General features: G+C 43.5%; 1 protein-coding gene across 10 annotated transcripts in view; it reads right to left on the bottom strand.

Moving 5' to 3' along the window:
* Window positions 1-13708, bottom strand: part of dmd (dystrophin) — a 207526-nt gene that overhangs the window by 101297 nt on the left and 92521 nt on the right. For all 10 annotated transcript variants that reach the window (XM_041966474.1, XM_041966467.1, XM_041966475.1 and 7 more), the window contains 7 exons: window positions 9406-9506; window positions 8656-8767; window positions 8462-8575; window positions 7989-8144; window positions 7725-7895; window positions 3799-3981; window positions 1550-1684 (listed from right to left, as the gene is read on the bottom strand). In XM_041966474.1, the coding sequence (XP_041822408.1) occupies window positions 1550-1684; window positions 3799-3981; window positions 7725-7895; window positions 7989-8144; window positions 8462-8575; window positions 8656-8767; window positions 9406-9506 (972 nt within the window). The remainder of the gene's footprint in view (window positions 1-1549; window positions 1685-3798; window positions 3982-7724; window positions 7896-7988; window positions 8145-8461; window positions 8576-8655; window positions 8768-9405; window positions 9507-13708) is intronic.

Here is a 13708-nt window from a genome sequence, read left to right as displayed (position 1 = left end):
CTCAGTTCAAACACATCAGCAACACTCCCTGTTATTGATCTGTCTGACAATCTTTATGATTTTGGTTGCTTTCTTTTGCTGCCTTTCTTTTTTCTCCTCCTTTATCGGTTCTTTTATCACGTTCACATCATTTAAGCCCGCCGGCCTCTTGGGTGGACTCGTGTCCATTTTATGGTGAGGTAGCTCGTAGGTGAAGGAGGCCCTAGTCCCAATAGTAATTGGTGAAGAAAGAAAAAAGAAATCACTATGAAGCCCAAGAGGATCAGGCTCTCTCTCTCTCTCTTGTGCAGACTGGGGAACAGAGTGTTGCCTCACAGTAATCAGCCTCCTCCTAATGGTGTTTTTCCGTACAGCTGCAGACACCGAGCTGATCTGGCACAGTGTGTACCAAAACCTCATTATGTCTGTCCTGCGTGTGCTTTCCCTCCATCCTCACCTTAGAGAATAAACTCATTTTTATTCAAGAATAGCACCACTAACAACATTCCTTTGTGATGAACACAAACCATTTCCTATATCTCCTTCACAATAAAAGCCTCCTTTTGGTTTGCTGGTGGAAAACGTTCAGCTCTCAGCTGCAGGAAAGGTTCTTTTTACATGAGGGGGGAACAGGACAGGGTGGGGGGTACCCATGTTCGAAGAAACAAACGCCCCTATGGGCTGCCCTTGGATGCCCCTGTGGCTGATAAAGCATGATAAAGTGTCCTCTACAGTGACCCAGTGTGCAAGACAATGTGATAAAAAGCTGTCGAGGCACTATGCTGCCCTTCCTGTGGAGGAAACATGATGAGGTGTCCTCTTGGGTGCCCTTTTTTACTTTTTTACCCCTGCCCCTCCAACAACATGAGTGCCCAACTGAGCACTAACTTTACAAAGCTCCAGTATGGCTGACAGCAATCAGTAAACAGCAAGATAAGGCTCAACTAAACTCCAAACACCAGAGATTCAGCTCGTGCAAAGAGCCGAACGCAGAGAGACTTTTACAAACACACGTTTCTCTCCTCTCTCCAGCACAGACACCAAGTTCAAGCAATCGGTTTAGCACAAGACACAGCTTTGGTCTGAGGAGGTGTCTCAGGTTGGCTGCAGTTTGGCCTCGATGGTAAGCCATAACAGAGTGGGCGGTTCAGCGCGGTATCCCCTGCTGCGAGGATGCAGTGGAAAACGCATGTGATGACTGCTTGGAGCGGCTAAGCAAGCTAAACCGAGTCTGTGAGGATCACGCCTACCCCTTCCTCCACAGAGGAGGGAAAAAAAAAAAAAAAAACACACATCCTGAACGCTCCTCCAGCTCCTGATGCCTCTAGCCCCTTTAAACACACTTCAGGTTAACATCTGTTTGTTTCTTTTAATACTTTATTAGTAGTACTGATATTTATTTGTCACCTCTTTTTCTATTTTTGATTTAATATCTTTACATATATCACAAACACACACACCTCACCCCTTGTTGCACTTACGCCCTCCAGCCTGTCTGGGTCTCTGAAATGTCAACCTTATTGCATATATATTATATTTTGCCTGGCTTCACCAATAAAAACAGACTCACATCCAGTGCCTCCTGCAGCTCCTCTGCTCCTCCATGGAGGTTGTCCGTCTCGTCCAGTTTCTGCTCCAGCTGGTCCAGGAAGGCGTTCTCCTGCTCCAGGTAGGAGAGCAGCTCACACCAACACGCCCACACCTCCTGCAAAACACACACAAAGTCATCAGGAGGTGCAGGAAGAGAAGGGGAGAGGCAGATTGAAAGGGATTGATGAAAAGGGGAGAAGAAGAAGGAGGGAGGAAAGGGGTGAGGGGGTCTCAGCTTTCCTGTGGTGTTGTCTTATATTCATGTATTCAGCATTGGTTCAGGCCGTCAAATCAGCATCTGTTCAACATCAACATGTTTGATGAGTTTGTTTCCATCTGCAAATGAGCAACAGTTGCCTCTGATTGAACTGACTTCCTCAACACAAAATAAGCAGATTTCACACAAACAAATCATTTAAAAAGTGCTCGACAGTTGTCGGTGGCAGCGTGTAGTTTATAGCACCGACAAATGGACAGGCGCTCTGATAAAAATAGCTTTTCAAAATGTCAAAAGTTCCTTTTCCTGAAACAAAGAGACACCTGCTGTCAGGTGGCAGGAGGAAGCGAAAGTAGCTTCCTCTGCGCGCAGGATACCATCTGAACGCCAGGCTTTCTTCTACATTTCAGCACTTTTTGTGTGTGTTGCGTTGGACGGGGAAGCAAACACAGAGCTCTCCACATCCATCACAGACTGATATGGCCACGGAAGGGTAACTTTTAATGCCATTAACCTCTACTGCATGAGTTATGTTTTTATGTTTCACCCTATTTTATGAGAAGATGCCCGAACCCTGAACCTCCATGTTTATGGTTTCTCAGTTCTGAGTTGAACCTCAGGAAGCTGCAGTTTTTCATTGTGAAACAAAGACGGACACTAAAGGTGTCAAACTGATCTCATCCTTTTCTTGCCGTGTGTTACATGTGTGTGAAAGGGTGTTCCCACTCATCACTGGGGTCCTTTCTTATGAGTATTAAAGCATGAATGATATAAGAGGAGCACTGTGTGTATTTTATTTTATTATAAGGAAATCATATTATAAAAATGTGTACTTTATACACATGGCAGGGCAGCAGGAACTTTATTAATTACAGTATTGTCCTGTTACTGCAGTGATATTTAATGGCTACAGAGCGTCAGTGTTTCTGTGAACATCAGTTACTCACATCGTAGCTGTCCTAACAATCCCGAGCTCCATCAGAGCTGTGGGGACATTTCTGTTCACAGCACAAGTTTAATCTCCATTTCTTTTGGAGAATCAAAACATGTTCTGCGTTTCACATCTTATTATTACAGCCACACGGTGTTCCCAGGAGTAAACACAGCTTCTCTAATCGTATATAACGACAAAATATGGCAACAGATGCAATAATGAAAACATATTTTCCTGTTCTGGAAGTTCTTGGTGCCGCGTCGCTGCACAGATGAGCCTGTCGTGGACAGGAATTTCAATGTTTCATGAAACATAAATTCAAAAAGCACATTTGGGGCTCTGTATTGGGTTGAGTTTCTGGACTTCACTGTTCTTTCCAAAGCTGCTTTTTGTTGTGGCTGATTCTGTGAGGGTTTGGGAGGGGGACTGGCTCAGGACTTTTTCTTTTTAAGAGACAGTTCGCCCAAATTATTAAACATATCTTTTCTCTCTTGCATGGACGGTGGTATCTCACCACACAGATACTTGTAGATATCTGAGATTTCTGCCTCCAGAGCACAGAACACACCGTCTGCTGTCTGCTTTCTCCTGAAGAACAGATCCCCTGCGTGTTTTCATCTTGTGTCTCCATCTCTTTTTATCACATAATTGTTCAACAAACATCCAGCTTGAAGATTAAAACGGCGCTTCTTAATTAAAATGGACTTGTTTTCGATTAAGTTTACACTTTGAAGGAAACAAGCTAACATCCAAACAGCGAGAAGAAAGGCTGAAACGGTGCTGCTTGGCTAAACTCGCTTCACCTTGGCTCATCTATAATACACACCCTCTGAAAACACTCATCTACCACGTACACAACATGCCTTCCAGAGCTGGCACTGATGTATGCGAGCACCACGGCCTTGGCCTTGACACAGCATGTAAGGGTGTTTTTACCTTGGGCGCAAACACAAACACGCACACCCTCTAAAAAACTTCAAGTGCACTTTGTCTTTTCCCAAAAATGCACACATCGTCCAATTAAAACGGCCCAGTGATCACAGAGAAGACAGAAAAGGGAGACACATAGAGTTCCTACCTCCAGAGTTTTACATTTCCCATCCAGCCGGCTGCACAGGCGCTGGTAGTTGGCCGTCAACACGTCCAGTTCAGACCGCAAAGCATCGTGGGCCGTGGGCGGAGCCTTGGCGATGAAACTGTTCACACTGTCAGTCAGGAGTTTGACCTTTAGCTCTTTGGAGTGGACCTCTTCCTGGGCCCTCTGATAGAGAGGCAGAGAGAGACAGAAGAAGTGTTTTTCAGGGACAGCGGAGTTGATCGGGTTGTTTGAGACACTGTAAATTGACCAGAGCTGTTGAGTGTCCTCAGCCAGACAACAAACCCCTGCATCTAGCTGGGATCTCTCAGAGGAAACGTGTGCATTTATCCAGTAAGAAGCAATCGTGGTGAAAATATTCATTTCTTTGCTATTGTTAAATAAGAGCAGAAAAGCTCTAATGTACATGATCATACAAAATCTGCCACAACAGCTTGATTCAGCAGACTCAGATAGCTCAGATGATTACAGTTTGGAGTCTTTCATGCTTTTAGGTTGTAGGAAGACATGTTATTTTGTAAAAAGGGTTTGCAAGTAATGTTTTCTACACGGAGAAGAAAACACTGTAATGGTTCAACCAGTCTGCCAACTGGTAAGGCAGAAAGTGACAAAGATGCAGAAATCACCAGTCACTGGTGGAAGAAACTGGAAGCTGAGCATCAAAATCTGTGCAGATTAAAACAGGAACAGGTTCCTGTTTCAGTGTCAAGTTCACAACCATGTCTTTGACAAACTGGAATTAACCGGCGTGGAGCTTTACCAAAGCTGCCTTTAAACTTCACAACAGAAACAGAAGGCTGGTCTAGAGTTAGCACCACAGGAGTATCAGATGAACATACTACGGCTGGCAAATCACAGATTAAGCTTCTTCAATCTAACCACTGAGTAAACCGCAGAGGCCCAAAGAAAAACTGGTTTCTGAAATATTTAGAGCCCAGTTGCACCGTTGTGGTTCAATAGAGATCTGCAGTGACTGAGGCCTTCCTGGGCTGGAAAACAAATTCAAAATTGCAGGGTATGTGGGGGGAAAAATGGTTCCAACATTAATCTTCCCTGTCATGCAACACTGCAGGGACACTGACTAAATGGGAGTTTTAATCGTTTCATATTCTTCTTTTGGCACAAAACCGATATCAAATGTAAACAATACATTTGGTCACTTTCCCTAAAATCTGCAGAACAGAGGTGGAGAGGGCAAAGTTAGCACAAACTCGTACCAACGGAGCAACAATAGCACATTTCAGGGGAAGGCGTCGGGTTGAAATATACCAGAAAACTGATTTGTGGTTCTTCTAACACAGTTCTCCAGACTTTTCACACAACCGTCTCAGAACGCTTGAGCTGCAGAGCATTTCACAGAAGTACAGACACAGAGCGTCGGCCGCTCACGGTCGTACAAAGGAAGCAGAAAGGGAGTGGGTTTCTTTCTTACAGCATTTTCTTGATTTAGAGTTAAGGAGCTTTTGCTGTTTGGCACACTGAAGCTATGCTGACTCCATGTTGTTTAGATGTCGGTATACGTCCAACACCTGAAAACCTGTCGGCACAAACCCAGGGATAAAACCTGCATTGTGTGAAAAGGACCTCAAGTTCAGTTGATTTAGCTTGTGTGCGCTCACGAGCCTTTTCATATCAACAAAACTCTTAAAAGTCATCTGAGGAGCGAAAGAAAAGAGAGACAGATGGTGAGAGATAAAGAGCAAGAGAAGGAAGGAAGGAAGAAAGGGGGACAGGAAGAAAGAGAGCAGGGGGGCTTAATGGATGGAGGGATGGATGCACGAACAAATGAATCAATGTATCTTCTGTTGACAAAGCCACCGAGTGTGAAGAGACACAGAGAGACAGAGTGAACAAGCAAGCCAACGAATCAATGAATGAAGGAGTGTAGCTAATACTTTCCCAAACGAGGGAGGGAGCAGGAGACGGGGGGGGGATTAGGAGAATAAACGAGGGAACGGATTCAAGAATGGAGTTTCCTTTAAGCTCAGAGCAGAAAGGGGGGAGTAGAGGAGTGGAAGAGGAGGTGAAAAGAGGGAGGGAGGGAGGAGGGGGAGATTAGCAAGAGCAAGCAGAGTGAAATCAATTTTTAATTTTCAACTCGACTCTCAAGTAAACTTTTTTGGGGAGGAGGGGTGAATGGAAGGGGACAACCGCTGCCGAGGCTTTTGGGTATATCACAAAGGAAGCGGTGCCATACATTTACATCACAAATACATCACATTAAAGTTATGAAAGCTAAAAAGGTATGGCGGTGAAAAGGAGAATCGATGCAATTTGATGCAAAATTGAGGAATGGAGGGACGAGAGTGGAGACTGTGAGCGGGGGTACGGGAAGGAGATGAAGAGAGATGGAAAGAGAGAAAAAGAGGGAGCTGGTTTTTCAACTCCAACAATGGCAGGAGAGGCAGGCAGACAGGGGCGTTATCGACCTGGAATTAACCAGGATCAAAACAGAGTGACAGAGAAAAGAGAGAGAACAGCTGCAGCAGCTGCTGGGAGTCGATCCCAGCCGGGCCTCCACCGTGAATATAGACAAGACCGAGATCACCATGATCCACACAAAGCCCAGATGTCAGGTGCCCCTGAACAAACACATAACTCGACATATGTGGGACTAAAACTAACGCACACAGCAAGTTCAATGTGCTGTGAATGATCCCAGAGAAAGAGAGCACAAGGAACCTATAGATCTATCCAAACTTGGCTAACGATATAAAAGTTACTGAGGTGGTGAGCAGCATGAACTTTAGAATTAATGTTTTCTTTAAACCCGCTTCTTGTCTTTTTAAAAAAAATACTGCAGCAACAAATACAGCAGAAAAAATATAAGAAACAAAAAATTAAACAGTCTGTTGATTTCACCTAAAATTGTTTTTGTGTTAGCTTGTGCTGTGCGGAAGCCCCAGTTTAGTACTTTCAACTGTTTTTCTCAGTTTGTCTCTAGCATGACATTTAAATAAAGTTATGTCCCTGCAAATAAAACATCAAATTATGATGACAAGAAATTATACACCGTCCCCCGCTGTGGTCAGACTACAATACCTTCAGCCAAAAGATACAATAGCTTCCACCTGACCCCTCACCTCCCCTGAGTGTCCTGGGCATCGAGAGGTGGACACAGGCGAACCTGGCTCCTATTGAAAACAGGTTGTGGTTCTGGCCCAGGATCCACAGACGCAGTATTTGCTCATTGGGAAGTTGTCTGCTTGTGGGATGTATTTTTGGTATTAGTCACAGTGACAGTTGCAAGAGTGTGGAAGTCCCTGCTTTCAGCCAAGAAATAGTCCCACACATAATCCCCTGTAAAACCAGTCATGTTTGGTAATGTTGAATATAAACATGTACTGCAAAACTCCGCTTCATGTTGGTTGTAAAACCAGGCACATGACCTCCAACAACTGGACTGGTACGGTGCCGTACTGTGATCAATATATGGAAACAATTATCTCACAATTCAAATTTGTCTAATACTTCGCTTTATGACCAAATAATTTGCAAATGTTAGGATGCTAATCCTCTAAAATAACACAGTGAGCATGCTAACCATTGCATCTGCTGAACATCAACATGCCTGCATTGTCATTGTAAGCATGTTAGCATGCTGACATTAGCATTTAGCTCAAGCACAGCCTCACAGAGCTGCTAGCAAGGCTGTCGACACTTAGTCTTCTTATATTATCCCTTTTATTCTAATGGTCCTTTCATTAACTTTACATTAAATTGCTAAACTAATGTCATCTTCTCTTATCAAACCTTTAAATGATGCAACGTGCAAAAGATTTGTTTTTCCCATTCTCAATTATTAAATTTACGTTGTAAAACTTGTACAACCTGCTTTGTTAAAGCTGCATTTAATCATGGTTACGTTACAAAAGCATATTTTGAATGGACTTTTCTGCTTTACACACCTTGAGCTCCTCCACAGCCTTGCGTAGCTCTTCAGGCGTCTTGTACGTGAAGTCTCTCTCCAGGTAGTCTTCCTCGGCCTGGTTGATCCACTCCTGCATCTCCTGCATCTCCTTCCTCAGAGCCATGGTCTTATCAAGGCCACCTTTAAGAGCAGACTTCTTAGCATAGGCCTAGACAGCGGAGAGGAAAAACACACATAAACAAGCAGTGTTATACAGATACATGAGAGCAGGAAACACAACCCCGGGATGAAGGTTACACACCTGTTTGCAGACGTTCTCCCACTGGCCGTTCAGTTCGTCCAGTAATTTCTGAATATATACGGCAAAGGGCGGCTCGGCCTCTTTCTTCAGGTACAGGCCCACTTCGTTGATGCCGTTGACGCTGGGTTGGATGGTGTGGATGTCATTCACCAGAGCCTGGCCAATCAGAGAGCAGGACTGAGGTTAGACAGGTTGAAACAGGTGTTCACCTGCTCATTTTTAAAGGGATATTTAATAGACTATTGGATATTTGTGAATTCTAAGGGCTGTTTTATAAATTCTTTCGGCCTTGGTATCCTGAGAGCACTTTATTTTTTATCCACTCTGTATAAACCTTTTATCAACTTTTCCCTCTTTGAGCATTGAGTATTGATAATCATGTAAGTAATTCATTGGTCAGATATCAAAGACATAATTCAACCTAAGTTCAAACTAGGACAGTGAAAGCATTAATTGATGCATGGTTTCCTCACCGTGCACTGCTCCAACTGTTTCTCCAGAGCTTCAGAGTCTCCCAGCGCCGGCCACTCCTCGTTCAGGAACACATCCACATCCGCCATCCACTTCTTTAAGGTCTTCACATCATTCTGGAGGAGGAACAAGAACAGGTATTGAAATTAAGTCAAATTCTTGTATCACTTGGATTAATCCCTCTGCTCAGTCTCACCTCAAACTGCATCAGTTTGGCCATGAGCTCCTGGATCCTCTGGGCGTTGTCTGTCAGCGTGGTGCCAAGTCGCCTCCAACGTGCCATGATGGCGTCCATCTCTGTGCGATACCTCGAGAAAATTACAGAGGCTTATTGGCCTGTGACACATTTCTAACATTACTAATGCAGACTTCCTGTTTAGACCATTTCCTGTGCATTTATTCCCAGAGACTGAGGCCACACTAGTCCACTCCACAACACCTGAACACTTAAAAAACAAAGACATTAGGATGTGAAGTCATGACCTGGGTTGAAGCCGAGCTTGAAAACAACTTTTCTCCTCTGTTGCAGTTTTAGTAGTCTGAATAAGCCTGAATTAGTTGCAGCGGCTGTTGCAATGCTCTTAAAGGATACATTCCCATTTTTCACGTCTGTCTTAAACCACTCTCCTGCTGCAGCCCTTCTTCTTCATTGAGCTTTAAGCCACAGTTCTACTTTTGTTTTAGTAGCTTCTTGTTGAATAAAGCTGAAGGGCAGCACAGTAGTTAGCATTGTTTCCTCATGATAAGAAGATTGTAGGTTGGAATACACTGACAGGCAGAAGGGATGGACATGGTCTGGATGTGTATTAAGATGGTCCGGAGGCTGGACCAGTTTGAAAACTCTGTGCTGCAGAGTGATCTGCACTGGACTCTGCATTAAAAAACCCACCAAGTTTCACTCTTTCAATGCATCACACAGCGCTACATATTATTTTCCATGTCTTACTTCTGGCTGATGTCTGGCGGAGCTTTCTGGAAGACCTGCTCCACAGCCGAGGTCAGGTAATCCACCTCTTCCTGGTGTTCAGCCAGAGCCACCTGGAGCGCCTGGAGGGATGAGAGAGAGGAATGGAAAGACGAGAGGAGACAAACTGTGTGGATAATTTCACCAAAATACTCAGATTTATACCGAGCTAGAGGGACTCTTTGGGCCATTTTGGCTGATTTGTTTTTAAAGTGGAAGTTATGTACATACAAGTGCAATAGTTAATGATCTAACATGTGTGCTCCCACACCTCATGAACATGCCATGTCTGTTCCAGGACCAGGATGGAGGAGCGAGGGATGACGAGCATGAGAGGTTATGAAGCTGCCACCGTTTTGTAATGAAAGCCTTTTCACACACATTTGACTTTGCTCACCCTGCTGCGCAGGATGAATTACAAGTGTAGGTGAGGGAATTCCTGGCGAACTTTGGGTGGAAGATTTTGGGGAAGAAAGCCATGTTCGTACCAAGGTGGCTCAGGGGCTTAGTTTAGCTTAGTTCAAGCTCAGCCCCTGGACAGGACATCCGTCAGTTACTGTGGCTTACCCACAATCCTTCTGCTGCAACGCTGAATCCCAAGCAGGAAGGCATTAAGGACGCTTCTCGCTCCAAGTTTTGGGGCTTTCGCTTTTCTTTCCTCCTCCTTTCTCTCAGTGATTTCTATCGAGATCCATTGAAGAGCCGGGAATCACATGGACAGGCCTGTGACACCTTCTGTAACTGACTGACTGACTCAAATTAAGTCCCACGTTCACCTTTGATGAGTGAGATGCGTGAGCTCCCTTATTGGAGATACAAACCATTACCAGGTTTTTCTTTATAATTCAACCATACCACTGGTAAGGACATGACTGTTCAAAGAACAACTCAAACAGCTTTGCTGACCCATAACACACTGCTACATCCTCCCTAAGAGGTCTTACGGTGCTATGACAACGTCAGAGTACTTCCACCTGCCTGGAAACGGTAATCATTCACCCTGCCACAACAGCTCCCCGTCAGGTGAGCACACAAGGTTTTAGGCATTTGAACAAACGACCGTTGCTGTTCTTTTTGACAGACTCTCCCTACTGAGCAAGCCACCCTTTAATACCTGTAGATCAAAAAAACTTACACACTTATACACACACACTTCCATTTATGGTGCTTACCCATATGTACCTAAATGTTGATTACATCTGACACACTGAAATAACAGCTGTAGGCGATGTAATGTGAAACATAATTAGTAATCTTATTTTTTACAAGCTTCATGATAAAAAATACTGATGTGCTGATTGAAAACTATTAGGGTTATGAGCTAAATTATTGATTTGATATTAGTGAAAGCTTAACTGGCAGAATGCATGGGCTGAAATTTCTCAGCTGGTTCGTTTAGCCGGACAGATCCGTCAGAACGACAGAAACAGTCGTTTGTTGTGGGATTAGAGACGACTTTCTTCCCTCACAAATGGCTGAGTACAGATGCACAAACCAGGCAGCCGCCAAGTGTCATTTTGGCCTCTCATCAAGTTACTCGAAGAATTAACGGTAATTAGCGACAGCTGACACGACCTGCTGCCACCGCCGTTTGTCATTTAAACTGGCGACTGCCGGCGAGCCCAATGTTTTGTACACGGCTCTTTGCTAATGAAAGACAGAGTTAGAGCCAGAGTTCAGCAAATGTAGCTCGTATTTTATCAAACTGGACGTCCGTCGATTTCACTCAGATATGCAGTGAAATGCAGGAGAGCACTGCTACGCTAGCAGGCTGACAAAACACAGGAGCGTTCAGTGAGGAAAGGATCATGTGATCAGCCTTACTTTAGCTGATTCGGATTCACATCATCTCTTTTAGTCAATTACTAGAAGCCTAATTAACAATTAACAATTTTTCTTGAAAAAAAAAGCCAAAAATTCATCCATTCCAGCTTCAGAATTGAGATCATTTTTTGTTTGTTTTACATATAAACTGTTAGTTGGACAAAACAAGACATCTGCAGACGTCACCTTGGGCTTCAAGAAGTCAATTACAGTCCTCAATCAATTATCTAGAGAGCCCACCCCTACTCACTTCTCTCTACATCCTCCTTCTGCAAAATCACAAATTAATCACAAGATGTAATTACACCAGAATTATAGGTAGTGATTGAATGATGCAATCAGGTCTTTAATAACTTCTACCAGCAGCTGTGGACAATATTAAGAATCATCTAGCTTCAGGCTGCCAGTAACCAAAACCAATCAGGGCTGTTTTTAATATCTGAATTTCAAGTCAGGGTTCGGACTAAGCTCCTACCTGACAGGAGCGGCCGTTATTAGAGTTTGTGTTTACACATGAGCACACAAACCCAGACGTCAGAATAAATGTTAGCATTGCACGTTGGTGCAATCTACGACAAACATGTAGAAACTTTCCGTTTCTTTAGATTCAAACTTCACATTTCTTTATGTTTCGCTTTTCAGTTTCATGTTGTGACGCTGTGGTTAAGGTCAGGTTAGATTTAAAACACTTAATCAGGATCAGGAAAACATCGTGTTGTGGCTCAAAATACTCAGTTTTGTCACCACAAACGTGGCTGGGAAATTTCCTGACATCTCATTATAAATACCCAGTTTTGTTGCTACGAACACGGTTGGAAAACGTCTCGTTAAAAACACCCGGCACAGCAGTCGGCTGCTTGGCAGTCGTCGTGCCTGGCTGTCGTGTCACCGCCATCCTCTGCTTTTATTTCATTAAGTTTCAGCTCACATGAAAACTTGTACCAATAGTCTGAACCTCGTCACCGTGATGCCTATCACAGACGCACAATGCCAACATTTTATTCTGGTGACTGGGCCGCAGACACGCGGGAGTCTCGTCTCTCTGAGCGACGGCGGGGGAAACAGTTGAAATTAATGACGGCTTATTAGTATGCAGAATGAATTCCTAATTATTATCTACAATCAACTTTAATTAATCTCAGGCAACAAGGCTTGATCTCCCTGTTATGTTACAAGACCATTATCAAGATATTTAAAGAGGGCTGAGTGCCCCCCCTACACACACACACTTCCTCTGAGGTGTGACCTTGACTTAAATTGAAGATGAAAATCAACACATCCAAAACAAAAACAAAGTAATACGAAGGAGGAACAAAAGACCTTGTATTCTTTTGACTGGAAATGCGGGTTAGCGTTGACCCAATGAAAGAAAGGAAGACTGTGTGTGTGTGTGTATGCATTCACCTCCATATTGTTTGCATACTGACACACACACTGCACTGGCATTTCTGAGTGTGTGTTTATCCGTAGGTAGATATTGTGATAAACAGAGACACTGATTTGCTCCGTTGGGATTTTGCTCACCCGCCTCTCATAATTGCAGAGTTGTAGACAAACACACACACACACATGCAAACACACACACACACGCAAGCACACACACACACACACACCAACAGCAGACCAGCTCTGGCCTGTTCTCTGCATGTTAAGCAGATGCAAGTCGGGCTCCACAAAATCACTGATTTTCACTGAAATTGAAATTCTGTCTGCTTGTTTTTAGCTTTCTGAAGATTTGCAGCTTAGCGTGCTGTTAGAGCTGCTGCGTTAAATTTAAAAGAAGGACGAGACAGCAAACTACTGCAAGGTATGGATATAAGCTGGGACTTTAGATTGTGTACACACAGATGGCTTTCTGTTTTGTTCTGTCTTGGTTCTTTAATTAGATGTTGTAGGAGCCTAAATGCAGTTTATTTAGTAAGAATATTTTTTATTTAGAAATATGCAAATTCATAAGTAAGATAACTAATAAAGATAAATAATTTCATGATTGAGAAACATTTAAATATTATTACATATGTACATTTCATTTATAGTGTATGAGTAAGATAGGACTCTTATTGTGATATTTAAAAAACCCATCACTTAACCTGGTTGCCATGGGAACGGGGTCAGCTCCGGGGTCAGCGGGAACAGAAAGGAGACTGGAGCGATATAGTTTTTTGACCTCGCTATCTCTCGCCACAGACTTTCTTTACGATGTGGAAAGTTATATTTGTGTACGTTTCTAACGTTTTTGTAATGTTGCTTTAAGTTTGCAAGCAAACAGTTAAAATCAAGAAGTGGACTCGTGGATCGTGTTTTGGATACGAGGGAGTCTGACGAGCGTCAAGCTAAAGCTTCAGTAAGGACAGTAAGAACCTACAGACGTGTTCAAACGACATAACGCAGAGAGCGACTGATGAGCTGTAAACCAGTGGGAGAACCACTTAATGTCATTTTAAAATAAAAATGTGTGTTT

The sequence above is a fragment of the Chelmon rostratus genome, chromosome 24 (genome assembly GCF_017976325.1).
Source record: "Chelmon rostratus isolate fCheRos1 chromosome 24, fCheRos1.pri, whole genome shotgun sequence".
Classification (NCBI taxonomy): domain Eukaryota; kingdom Metazoa; phylum Chordata; class Actinopteri; order Chaetodontiformes; family Chaetodontidae; genus Chelmon; species Chelmon rostratus.
This window is presented reverse-complemented; position numbering and strand designations above follow the sequence as displayed.